This window comes from Arxiozyma heterogenica (genome assembly GCF_036370985.1).
Source record: "Arxiozyma heterogenica strain weizmannii chromosome Unknown scaffold_13, whole genome shotgun sequence".
Taxonomy (NCBI): domain Eukaryota; kingdom Fungi; phylum Ascomycota; class Saccharomycetes; order Saccharomycetales; family Saccharomycetaceae; genus Arxiozyma; species Arxiozyma heterogenica.
The window spans coordinates 348,631-362,161 of NW_027042666.1; the positions used below are offsets into that span (position 1 = coordinate 348,631).

A 13,531-nucleotide genomic window follows, 5' to 3' on the forward strand; every position below is an offset into this window, starting at 1 on the left:
TTGACTGAACTGAGATATTTGCTGGTTTCATAATTATTTTATTCATTCATTTGTTATTTCAAATAAAGAAAAAAAAACATATATAAATAGATAATGATGTAATAATAATATATTATTATCACATCATTATTATTCTATCTATAATATTTTTTTTCTTTGTTTTCGTATTTGTTAGTAATATGAATTATCAGAAGGAAAATACCAGGAACAGAAGCAACAATTTTTTAAACACATACAGCTAAAGTACCTAAATTATTCATAGTGACTGGAGAAACGGATTAGTTGATAGCTTATATTAAATTTTTATTCTCTTTACTAATATTTTTGCAGGAGATATAACAAGAAAACGCCTCCCTAGAAACAAATTAAGTAATGTTTCCACTGATAATAATGTCTTATAAATTCTTATAACCTGGTCAATGTCTGTTTGTTTCAGCATTTATTTCCTTCTAAGCCTTGCGAAAAAAAATTTATGAAAATTTACAGAAAATAAATAAAAAAAAAATATAAACATAGCAAAAGTGCAGCAATAAAATTTTCTTTTTCTTATTTTCTTGAGGAAAAGGAAACAACACGAAAAACAAACAATCACAAAGGCAAAAGCAGAAAGTATATAATATGGAGAAAGAAAAGTGTGAGCGAACGAGAGAAAACAAATGCACTGGAGATAGTGGTGAGGGGGAAGTTTACAGAGTTGCTACCATATTATTACGGTATTTCCAGTAATAGTATATAATAACTAAATATCTATCTATTTTATGAACCTAAATCTTGCTTAACTAAAGCTTTACAGATTGGATGATATGTATCTTGAAATTTTTCAAATGTTTTTAGAGCTAGATCTCTGTCAACAGAATTTAATAATCTGTAACCTGGCCTAACGAACTTCATTCTACCTACAGTACCTAACCAATTACCTAGGTCGTTATAATATTCCTTTAGATGGGCTTTAATTTGGAACTTGAATACTTTAAAGACAACTTCTGCATTCTTTGATTTAACCACTTTCTCATTATCATAAATAGATAATAATGATTTAGCAGCGACTTGATAGTTGCTCCAATCAAATACGCTAGTATTGCTGTCATTTAACGCGTGACCGCCTTGAGTTAAAGTTTCAAGGAACAATACAACTTGATTAGCATTAAAATCCTTAATATCATCAACATTGAAGTGGTCCATATATTTCTTTGGTTCCTCTTGGCCCCATTCTTGAGCCCTTTGAATCCAATCATTGGCTAATTTATATACTGAGTCGGCTAAAGATGTATCAAATTGTGGTTTTGGTGGCATACCAGGTTTAAATAACCAAGTCTCCCAATCAACAGATTCCAAAAGATCTCTCTTTTCGGGAAAGAACTCGAATAAAGTGTCTAAGAATTGGAATGTGTCCAAAGATTTTCTGGAAAACTTCTTAAAATAATGTTTAATAAATGGGTCGAATTCCTTAACACCACCAAGTAAATTTTCCAAATAAAACAATAAATTGAAACCCTTTTCATATGGGACACTGGAAAAAGCTTCATCTGGATCGCATCCATCGTTCAAACATTGGACTAAAGTGGAGAATCTATCTGGGTTACTCATTGAATCGATAGAATTTTGCAAATCATTCCAGCCAATCAAGGCACTGAAGTGTCTAGTTGGCTCACCATGGATAGCCCCAGTAATACGCCTTTCCAAATAGACAGTCCACCCTTCATTCAACCAGAAATGGTTCCAAGAACAATTGGTGACCAGATTACCAGACCAAGAGTGTGCCAATTCATGGGCAATGACGTCGATGTTGCTCTTATCGTGTGCTATCAAAGTAGGTGTGGCAAAAGTCATGTTGGGAGATTCCATACCACCATATGGATATGAATCGACATTGATTAGGATGTCATAAGTACCCCATTCGTATGGGAATATGATCTTTTCTGCGGTTTGTATAAACTTTTCCACGTCTCCATCGAACTCTCTTTGGGAATCTTCTAACCTAAAGGGTTCAGTGTAAACAGTAGAACGTGGGCCGATTGGTGCATGTTCTAAATTACCTGATGCGACACCGACCAAATATGCTGGAATAGGTACTTTTTGTTCGAATTGATATGAGTACTGTAGGTCATCCTTTTTATTAATTGTTTCGTGAGTCTTAATACCTGAGAAAACGACAGGTAAGGAAGACTTGATGTTAGCAGTAAAAGTAGATTTGATTGATGGGGTATCGAAACATGGGAATAGAGATCTTGCATGGATCGCTTCCAATTGAGAAAACACATAAGGTTCCCCGGAGGTCTGCTTGGCGTTCAACCATTGCAAAGCAGTGCATCTCTCAGTTGTGGTGAAAGAAAGTTTTAATAAGATATTGTTGTTACTATCTTTAAATTTTTCAATTGAATCAGACTTGATAACCAATTGAGAACCCAATGGTTCGACCCTTGGTTTAAGTATGAAGTCTTTTACACTGACGTTGTTGAGTTCTACCTTTTCGATATTTAGAAAAGAAGTATCTAATTTAATTTCATTCTCGTTACAATTAGATATTTTAGTTAGTTGAAAGGTAACGTCACCTTTAATAATTTTTTGATCAAATAAAATGGATAGATCTAAAGTGGTGTGATCAACTTTAAAGGATTGATAGTTAGAGAGAGTAGAGTAATCGAACTCAGGTGATTGTTTAGGTCTTTTAGATTCCAAAAAGGGGGTCAATTTAGTCATTGTTGATTTAGATCTTTTTAGAATTAACGGATGAAACAATTTACCAAGAATCATTAGAGAGAGAGCCACTGAACAATTTTTGACCAATTCATCCATAATTATCCAACAAAGCAAATAAGTAATGATTTTTAACTTATTCTTTAAAAGTAAGACTAAAAGAACACAAAAAAAAGAGACGAATGACCGAAAGAGCCAGAAAAAAAAAAAAAAAGGAAAGAGTATACACATATATATACATAACTGTGTGTTGAATGGAAGAGAGAACGAAAAAAATGGAACAGAACAAGGTGAAAAAACAGATGAACAGACATAAGACTAGAGAAGTCCATGGCTCTATTAATTACATGTTATATCCACAACATCTCAACCATCAACATCCTCATCGAGATGAAAACATTATTCCGTATGTCACATTTTTTTTTTGTCACAATTTTTATTTGAACAATAAAAAACAAAACAAATACCCAAAGCGGATGCGAATATAACACCGACACCAAAAAAATAAAAACAAACCATCGAATGAGGGCAAGAACAGAACTATTATGGGAATGATAATATTTATTAGTGTTTTTTTCCTCTTCACCAATGGCCATATTTGTTTTGCAATTAGGGTTACTTTTTTATTCTATTTTATTTTATTTTAAACAAAAGAAATGCTGCAAAAATCATTTCATTTACGGATAGGGTTGAACGGCCTCCGTCCAAAATGATCATATGACACACCCCAAAAAGAGGGAAAGCAGGACAAATCTCAAATATATTCGTCTTTTCAAAAGTTTCTGTGAATGTATATAATTATGTTATGCCAATGAAAATATATTTTTAATAAAATTTATCCATGAGATAATGTTCATAACAATATTACTAACACCACTAACACCACTGCCACTAATAATATTACTATTACTGTTATTATCGTTACTATAGGGAATAATGAAAGAGGATAGGATTTTCCACTTATAGAAAGATACGATAGTGATTCTTAATTGCTCGAATAGTTTAATTAAATTTTGTATGAAATAGTTCGATATAACTGTGATTACAATCAACATAACAATCGATCTAAACCAATTTTCTTTGGAATAATAATAACAATCCAAATAAACATATCTGCATGCATTTATCCAACTATTATTATTATAATTATTATTATTATTGCTGTTATTGTTGCTGTTGTTGTTGATAATGCTACCACCATCATTATTGTAATCATACTCTACTACATTCATATTATCAGTATTTTCTTGTCTTATTATGGCATTTTCTGTTGAGAAATCGTCTTTGCCAACATTTAACACACTTCTATTTAATCGTATTTTTTGAAATTTATAAAATCTCTTACCGATACCATCTCCATCATAAAATCTCCTAGGAGTCTTACTGTTTCTCTTCAAATTATTCTTCAACATACACCATTTTCTAAAAAGAGAAGAAGAAGAGGAACTAGATCTCATCGGTACTGCATCATGATCATCCTTGCTATTTGTTTTCTTAGTTGTCCAACTAATCATCTGTAATCCATACTTTCTTGCATACACAAACAAACGCAGAGACCTATATACGTACACATGAATATAACCAATACATAAACACACGTAATATTATTTTCTTTTTCCTTTTACATTTTTTTTTCTTCCACATTACAATCCCTTCTACCTTTCACTATATTGTCGGATCAAATACATCCTCCAAATAAAACTTTTTTTTGTATTTGTTTTTTTTTCCTTTCTTGTCTCGATTTGCAGTGTTGTGTTGTCTAAATATTAAAAAAAAGTCAGGTACTAACCCTAAAGAAAAAATCACTTTTCCAATTACCATGAAGAAAAAAAGAGATCAAACCCTAAAAAAGTTCATCCTTTTGTATCTTCTTTAGGGTTACATGTTGTACCCTAGGGTTTTTTTTCTGGGAAAAAGATAAAACAAAAAGACAAAAAAAATAAGAAAAAGAAAAAGAAAAAGGAAGAGGAAAATCGAACAAGAAAGGAAGGAGGAAAGGCGAAAGCCCAAAAAAGAAAAACAAACAAACAAACAAACAAACAACAAGAGAATAAAGAAAATAATATATGGGATCAACTGCATGCGTTCTCCTTACACCTATTATCCTTGACTCTAGATCAGTTGAAATCAAATAAACCTGAACTTAACATAACTATAATACACTCCACAAAACATTACTACTATACTACACACACACACACATATATATATATATATATATAAACAAAGTATTACCCATCACTACACTATCACTCTCGCTCACATATAAACCATTATCATCAAGATAACAACAACAACAATAACAGCATATATATCTATCTATATATATATATCTATATATAATTCTATCCAAACTAATTTGTAAAGTATCATTATGTCAACTCACAACACCATGACCTCCGCTGTCTCTGACATGAGGTCACAACAACAGGCTAATCTACAACAATTACAAAACTTACAACAACATACAAGAAGTTTGACATCTACTAATACCACTGACTACTATTATCTACAACAACAACAACAATCAAAAATATCCCAACAATCTCAACTACAAAACTCAAGTAATACAACACTACAACAACAACAAGCTTCTGTTAATACAAACCAACTACCGCATAAAAACTCTCTAACTTCAACGCATATAACAACACGAAATTCTTTTCAAAGACAACGTGTTTCACAACAACAACAGGACCCAAGGTCTCCCTTAGTAGTAATGATTCCAACTAGTGCTCAGCCTACAGAGGTCCTTGCAGCAAGATTTTCCGCATGGAGAAGTGTCATCAAATCTTTGCTTATATATCTCAATGAAATTGCGTCTATCCAGGATGAAATCGTAAGACAACAGGTCAGACTAGCTCATGCTATCCAATTCCCATTTTTTGCTATCGAAAACCAATCCCAACCTACTTCTAATGATGATAAAGCTATCAATAAGTTTTTTTTACCCTTAGGAAACGGGTCTGTTCAAGATATACCAACCATCCTAAACCAATATCATGGAACATTGGCATCTGTCGCATCTAAAGCATCAAAAGAGTTGACTAATGAAGTCATACCTAGGCTGGAAGAATTAAGAAGAGACCTGCTAGTCAAAATTAAAGAGATCAAGACTTTGCAGTCTGACTTCAAAAATTCTTGTAGCAAAGAGTTACAACAGACCAAACAAGATATGAAACAATACATCGATTCTTTGAAAGAATCCAGGTACAATGCACCAAAACAAGACCCTTTTTTGACAAAACTCATTCTCGATAAACAGATCAAAAAACAAATCATGGAGGAAAATTATCTACATGAAGCCTTCGATAATTTACAAAATTCCGGTGCTGAATTAGAGAAAGTGGTTGTCATGGAAATTCAAAACGCAATGACTATATATGCAAGGCTGTTAGGCCAAGAATCTCAATTGGTTTTCGATATCCTAATATCTAAATTGGATCTCGGTTTCTTCAATAAGGACCCACAATTTGAATGGGACAATTTCATATCAAGGGATCCAAATTTCATTCCACCAAATTTACCAATAAGGAAATTTAAAGAAATTGTATACAAGTATCAATACGATCCAATGACTTATGAGATTAAATCAGGCTATTTAGAGAGAAGATCCAAGTTTTTGAAATCTTATTCAAAGGGGTTCTATGTTCTATCACCAAATTTCTTACATGAATTTAAGAGTGGTGATAGGAAGTCAGATCTAGTTCCAGTGATGTCTTTATCATTGAGTGAATGTTCAGTAGCAGAGCATTCAAAAAAGGATTCCAGCGAACATAAATTTATATTACATGCAAAGCAAAATGGGATCATTCATAGAGGTCATAATTGGGTCTTTAAATGTGATTCCTATGAATCTATGATATCTTGGTATCATAATCTTAAAAGATTCACATCTTTCAATTCAAATCAAGAAAAGGCAAAATATATTATTGAGAAATATAATTTAAATAAGGATGGAAAACCAAAGACTGATCTCAATAACTCGACTAATAAATTGACTAAAACTGCAAGTAATCAAACATCCCTGTCTACGACAATAGATGCTAACACCGTGAGGACACAGAACGAAAGCGGCCTAAGGGATAGTAACATTTCTGTTAATGATGAAAACATGTATAGCTCTACTCCGAGATTGGATAACACCACAAGAACAAACACAATCTCATCTATCTCTGAAATGACTGACTCACAGGCTCATGATGTTATACCCAGTTTCTACATTGAGACAGTTAATCCAGGCCAAAAACAGTGACCCATAATTACTATCCTCCTACAAATTTTTTTATTGCCTTCAACATTATTTTCCCGTTATTAAATTTTTAACTTCAGAATCCCTAGCATTCAAGAAAGTTATTGAACAATACCAAAAAAAAAAGATTATTGTAACAATTGTATCCATACAAAAAGTATTTTATTTTTATTTTTATTTTTATTTTTATTTTTATTTTTATTTTTATTTTTATTTTAATTTTTTATTTACTTCAATCACTACATTTTAGTATCAATATCACCATTTTTTTTCATATTAAATAATACAACTAAAGTTTGTTTCTAATATTATTTTAGAGAATGATTGTTAAGTTTTACATCTTAAATTATTATCTATATTCATAATGTTACTAATTCTTCCATTTAACATAAGCTGATCACAACACTAATAACAATTATAAAAAATGGTACCCTAATCATATTCAAATATAAAATTATGTATTTTTATCAATACACATGTATAAATATGTATATCTGGTAGTCGTTAAGATTATATATGTTTTATATACTATTTATTACATAATAAATCATTTGAATTTTTTCAGTAATCCTCTTTCTTCTAATTTATGTAAAACAATATTTGTCCATTGAATTTCAAAAATCTCATCAGAAAACTTCTCTACTGCTTTCTTTTCACCATGCTTAGATTTAATCATTTTACTCTCATCATCCAACATGTCTGTCAACAAAAATAACTTGTCTAAACTAGGGAAATTTTCACCCTTCACCTTATTGTAATCTGGATCAGATGGATCGACAAAGAAGTATCCAATATCTTTATCCACAATATCCAGATATGGACCCGCAGATGCATGTACTAAAGCAATTAATCCTGATGCAAGATATTCTACTACAGCAATACCGAAATGTTCATTCCACATCGCGTTGATACCATATGTAGAATTGAATAACTGTCTCTTAACTTCACTATATGGAATATCAGTTAAAAATTCAATATTTGGCTCTGGAATATTTAATTGCTTGCAATATTTTTGCAATTCAAATACATAATCTTTATCAGCTTGTGAGCGAGTGGATCCAATAAATTTCAATTTTAACAAATCATTCTTACTATTGTTGTTATCCGATTGTTTGCATCTGCTAATTAAATATTTAGAATATGATTTTATTATTAGATCGTGTCTCTTTTCTGGACGAAACTGGGCCAATACAATACCAACATTAGAGCGTGATTTATTCAAATTGGAATTAAAATCATTAACAAATTTCTCCGTAGAACAGGGAGGATAAATAATAGAAGATTCTGTTTGCTTCCATATACTTTTAACATGATTATTAGTCCATGTTGAGTTAGTAGTCACCACTGTCACATAGGAACCCATATGACAATAATAGGCCATGAATAATTTCCAATACCAATATTTCAACTTATTTCTTAGGCTTGCATTATTTTGTAATTTATCAAGCATATCTGTAGAAATAACTGGAAAATGGGTATACGTAATGATAGGAATTCTTAAAATATAGAACACCCATGGATAACCAAAAGGATAACCCATAGTATCACACCAGATATCAGGCGGACATTTCAATACTGCTTCAATTGTCAAAATGATAGATCCTAAAGCTTGTCCAACTAAAGTGAAATGTGGCCATGTCTTACTATCAACCAACCACCTTTTCTTTAAATATATAAAAACTATTCTACTTCTATCTAATTTATAATCGAACTTCAAACTGACTCCATCCAAAATTTGCTTTGGTGATGCATTAAGATCCCCCGTATAAATAATAACCACATTATTTAAATCATGATTCAAAGTGGTTTCAACAGCCTTCCACAAGACTTTTTCACCACCACCAAAGGCATTACAATATGGATGGAAAAATCCGTATAATGTCTTCTTTTCATTATGATTAGAAGTAGTATGTGTATCGTTTTGTTTAGAGATTGATATTTTATCATTTTCATACTGCTTTAACTTATTAATAACATTTTGAACCTCCAATGGATCATTAAGAAGACCCTCAAACCCATTAACGTCATTGAAGTTTGAATAGGAAGTTAAATTTATTCCCCAATGAGAGATTAGTCGTGATCTGACAGCTCCAGTTCTGATTCCAAATGGGGAATTCTTACCAATTTTATTATTTTTTAACCAATTGAGTAAAACAGATTTATACCCGTTACTTGGCTTGGCTAATGTCTTTCTAAATGAATGTGTTCTTAAAAAGATCAATAATAATGAGATCGTGGTTTGTAATATTAGTATAATTGTAACCCAAAGCATCATATATACTATGGATGTATTTGCATATTAGGTTTTCTTAAAATGTTGACTCTAACTCCTTACTATTCACCAATCCATACACTACTAGCAATATCCCTATTTGCTCCAATTTGATATATATATATATGTATTTACATGCACGGTATCTATATTATGACTTTTAGCTTAACAAAGTTATATACTATAGTAATGTACGTGATCCAGACGTGCTAAAAAAAATAAAAAACACATTTAACAAGGGTTAAAACTTTTTTGATAAAACCGAAAGTAAAACTCCTACTAAAAAAGATAGGGTTACATAAGTTTTTCAAATTAATCTATTATAGAAATTGTAAAATTAAACAAACTGGTACAAAAATAGATATACAAGCGTAAGTCCATTTTTAGATTATACATTATTCATTTACTGTGTAAAATTGCAATAGTAACATTCTTATTATTTTATATATCCTCTTCTCTCCCTCTTCTTTCCTAGTCAAACATAAATAATAGGTTTAATTCCAATTTTTTTTCTTTTTTTTTTTTTCTTTACTTAAAAATTGATGACACTCAGCGATATAGTTCTCTAAGGGTGGACGTTATCAAGTATCCTTTACTTCATCAATCCTTAATAGATAGCAAAAGATTTATTTTAACAAGGAAACATATAGAAAAAGGAAAAAAGAAAAACAAAAAAGTTGTACGAGCATATCTGTTATATGTATATAATATATAAATATATAAGTATATAGAAGTATATACTTATGTATCCTATATAGACCTACTGCTTCCGCATTGTGTTTACTTTTAGATACTTCAACTAACAGAACAGATGCTTTAACGTATAGGATGGATATGTAGTATTACCAAATCACCTACTTTCAAATACTCTGCTTGAGAGACATTTTCCTCGAGGAAAATGGAGAAAACCCAACAACACAATATGATGCACTACAATACAACACAGGCAACAGGCCGGAATTGAAAGACAAAGAAACTAATAGAAAAGACAAAAAAAAAGGAGGAAGAAAGCGGAGATTGGCAAATTAATTATTAGAAGGCAAGAACATGTGGACGTTTTGCTTGAATAAACAACTACAACCAGAAGAGACAAATGGAGTAAAGCCATTTCTCTTTCTATTAAACATTAATATATATATATGTATCTATGGTATAAAACATATGTTTACTATGTGTGAATGCCTGTGGCAGACAACCAAGTTATTTTCTTGATGTAGTCAGTTCTAATAGCCGTATAATAAACACTAATAACAATACAATCATTTTAAATATACTAATACAATAGTATACTAATACCGATAACAACAATAATAAAAACAACACTAACAATACGTAGTGTAACTGATGGGCACAAAACGTTTTGGAATAGCAAAAAAACATTCTGTGAATAATGAAGAGTCACAATGTAGGCCGTTACCTGCCTTCCAAAGGAGGCCACCTAGTGATACACCTATTGTCACTACCTCAAATACACCAACTGGGTCATATGAAACTACTCCAGCTATATCACCAGAAGCTAGTGCTATTTTTGGTGATCTAGAGAAAAACATTGATTCTTCAAAAATACAAATTAATGAAACTGTTCCAAATAATAACATTCTCCATAATGATAATAATACGTCAAATGATAATACTCAAAATATAATATCCACTTCGAATATTCTTGAACTGAATCGTACAGAAAATTCAACAACTACTCTTAATGAATCAGGTGTCCTGGATAGCCAAGATAAGGATAAACCACAATCCACACAACGAAGAGTCACCAGTACATTAAATGTCCCAGGACTAACTAAATCTAAATTGTCCCCAGATGGAATAATATCCAAGGCAGAAGCAGGTTCTAAGCTGGTTATTATTATGGTTGGCTTACCTGCAACAGGAAAATCGTATATTACAAACAAGTTGTCTCGTTATTTAAATTATTCCATGTATTATTGTAAGGTTTTTAATGTAGGAAATACCAGAAGAAGATATGCAAAGGAACATAAGATTGGAGATCAAGACTCTAACTTTTTTGATCCTAAAAACATAGAAGCTAATTCACTTAGAGACAAATGGGCGCTAGATACGTTGGATGAGTTATTAGATTATTTATTAGAAGGGGTTGGGTCTGTAGCTATTTTTGATGCAACCAACACAACAAGAGCAAGAAGAAAATTACTTGTAGATAAAATCCAATCAAGGAACGATCAACTAAACATTTTATTTTTAGAATCCATCTGCACAGATGAATCTGTTGTAGAAGCAAATATTAGATTGAAGTTGTTTGGTCCTGATTATAAAGGGAAAGATCCTGAAGATTCGCTACTTGATTTTAAACAAAGGTTGAAAAATTATCTTGAAGCATATGAAACTATTGAAGATAATGAAGATGTACAGTACCTTAAAATGATAGATATCGGCAAAAAGTTTGTATCGTATAACATCGAAGGATTTCTAGCTTCACAAACTGTGTATTATCTTTTAAATTTCAATTTATCATATAGACAAATTTGGATAACAAGAAATGGCGAAAGTGAAGATAACGTCAAAGGCAAAATTGGTGGTGATTCTTCATTGACCGTGAGAGGTGAAAAGTATTCGAAAGCATTATATAGATTTATTGACAAACAGAAAAGACTGTTATACGAAGCTGAATTAAAACAATTTGCCCAAAATATGAATAAAAATGAAGATTCAAGAAACCACACAATAACTTCATACAAAAGGAAAAATAAGAAAGGCCTCTATTTTAAAGATTTTTTTGTTTGGACAAGTATGCGTAAAAGAGCCATTCAAACGGGGAAATATTTTGATATCAACGAATATCCATTAAAAGAAATGAAAATGTTAGATGAGATAAATGCAGGCTCATTTGAAGGTTTAACCTATCAAAAATTCGAAGAAGCATATCCTGCTGAGTTTGAAAGAAGACAACGTGATAAATTAAGATACAAATTTCCCGGTATCGGAGGAGAATCATACCTTGATGTCATTAATCGTCTAAGAACCGTTATTGCTGAAATAGAAAGAATTGAAGATAACGTTTTAATTATTACACATCATGTTGTTGCAAGGACTTTATTAGGTTATTTTATGAATCTTGGATTTCAAGATATAACCGAGTTGGACATACCATTACACTGTGTCTATTGTCTAGAGCCTATGCCATATGGGATACGTTGGTCTTTATACGAATACAATGAGGAGTCAGATACCTTCCATAAAGTACCACAGTCTGAGTTAAACGTAACAAGAATAAAACAAATGGGATTAGTCCATAGAGAAAAACATTTCTCGTTAGTGCCCACAGCACCATCTAGTAGATCATCATCAATGGCATCTGTACCTTCCAATCACACCACATCATCGACTCCTTTACCGTCATCACTAGAGAACCAGAATAGCGAAATAGATTTTTCAATAAAACTCTCACATAGTCCTTTTTTGAAAAAAAGCGAGTCACCTTCTACTGGAAATAATAACATTAAAGATATTCCCCTTAGGTCTAATATAAACCCATTAAGAACAATAAATATCTTAGAGAGTAGTAGAGATGGTAGTAGCAGGTTACCCGTCAAAATTCCTAATTTCCCATCAACGGCATTTTCACTATTAAACAATGAGAACATAGCATACACAAATAATCCACTCAACAACATGACTAATATCTCTACCACCATTACTCCTACTATCACATGTGATAACGACAACGACAACGACAACGACAATAACAATAACAATAACAATAATAATAAGGATAATCATGATGATAATGCCGATATAGATAAGAAGTTAGCACAATCTCCTGTATCCATTATATCATCTCTCAATTCGACTTCTAGTAAAGCAGAAGAATCTCAATCAACAAACGATAATGTAGCTAGTAAAGAAACATTACATAATATAGAGCATTTACAAGATGAATTTGAACAGTTAAAGTTATCAAATTCCCAAATGTATGAGCGATTATGAAACATGTAAAAGGAGAATAAAACTAAAATGAGATAAAAGATAAAAATAATACATAGGGTTTTATAGATGTATGTTGTTTAATGAAATCCAAAAAACGAAAAATAAAATGAATAGAAACAAGAATTTCTCTTTGGTCTATTATATGCCGTTGAAGGTATATACTACAAGTCTAACAAGCTTTATGACTCTCTGTTTACTTAATCATAGAATATATTCTACTACTAATCAATTATATTTTATTATTGTTAATATTCAACGTATATATGTTATATATATTCACTAATGTCCTTACCTAATTTCTATAAAGAAGAAACCGCATTGTAAATATGATATTAATCATTTTTGCTACTTAA

The 13,531-nt window shown here is 31.3% G+C and overlaps 5 protein-coding genes across 5 annotated transcripts; 2 read left to right on the plus strand and 3 right to left on the minus strand.

Moving 5' to 3' along the window:
• Positions 1–756: 756 nt before the first annotated feature.
• Positions 757–2,928, minus strand: LAP2 (bifunctional aminopeptidase/epoxide hydrolase; the record flags this gene model as incomplete). The annotated part of the gene is made up of 1 exon (XM_064857445.1): positions 757–2,928. The coding sequence occupies one exon, from the start codon at positions 2,926–2,928 to the stop codon at positions 757–759; it is 2,172 nt and encodes a 723-aa protein (XP_064715751.1).
• Positions 2,929–3,500: 572 nt separating this feature from the next.
• Positions 3,501–4,211, minus strand: PWA37_000787 (uncharacterized protein; the record flags this gene model as incomplete). The annotated part of the gene is made up of 1 exon (XM_064857446.1): positions 3,501–4,211. The coding sequence occupies one exon, from the start codon at positions 4,209–4,211 to the stop codon at positions 3,501–3,503; it is 711 nt and encodes a 236-aa protein (XP_064715752.1).
• Positions 4,212–5,071: 860 nt separating this feature from the next.
• Positions 5,072–6,952, plus strand: SLM2 (phosphatidylinositol 4,5-bisphosphate-binding protein; the record flags this gene model as incomplete). Its single annotated transcript, XM_064857447.1, has 1 exon — positions 5,072–6,952. The coding sequence occupies one exon, from the start codon at positions 5,072–5,074 to the stop codon at positions 6,950–6,952; it is 1,881 nt and encodes a 626-aa protein (XP_064715753.1).
• A 544-nt stretch (positions 6,953–7,496) lies between these two features.
• Positions 7,497–9,224, minus strand: ALG11 (alpha-1,2-mannosyltransferase ALG11; the record flags this gene model as incomplete). The annotated part of the gene is made up of 1 exon (XM_064857448.1): positions 7,497–9,224. One exon carries the CDS (start codon positions 9,222–9,224, stop codon positions 7,497–7,499), a length of 1,728 nt encoding a protein of 575 aa, XP_064715754.1.
• Positions 9,225–10,565: 1,341 nt separating this feature from the next.
• On the plus strand, positions 10,566–13,178 carry PWA37_000790 (uncharacterized protein; the record flags this gene model as incomplete). The annotated part of the gene is made up of 1 exon (XM_064857449.1): positions 10,566–13,178. The coding sequence occupies one exon, from the start codon at positions 10,566–10,568 to the stop codon at positions 13,176–13,178; it is 2,613 nt and encodes an 870-aa protein (XP_064715755.1).
• Between the last annotated feature and the right edge of the window lie 353 nt (positions 13,179–13,531).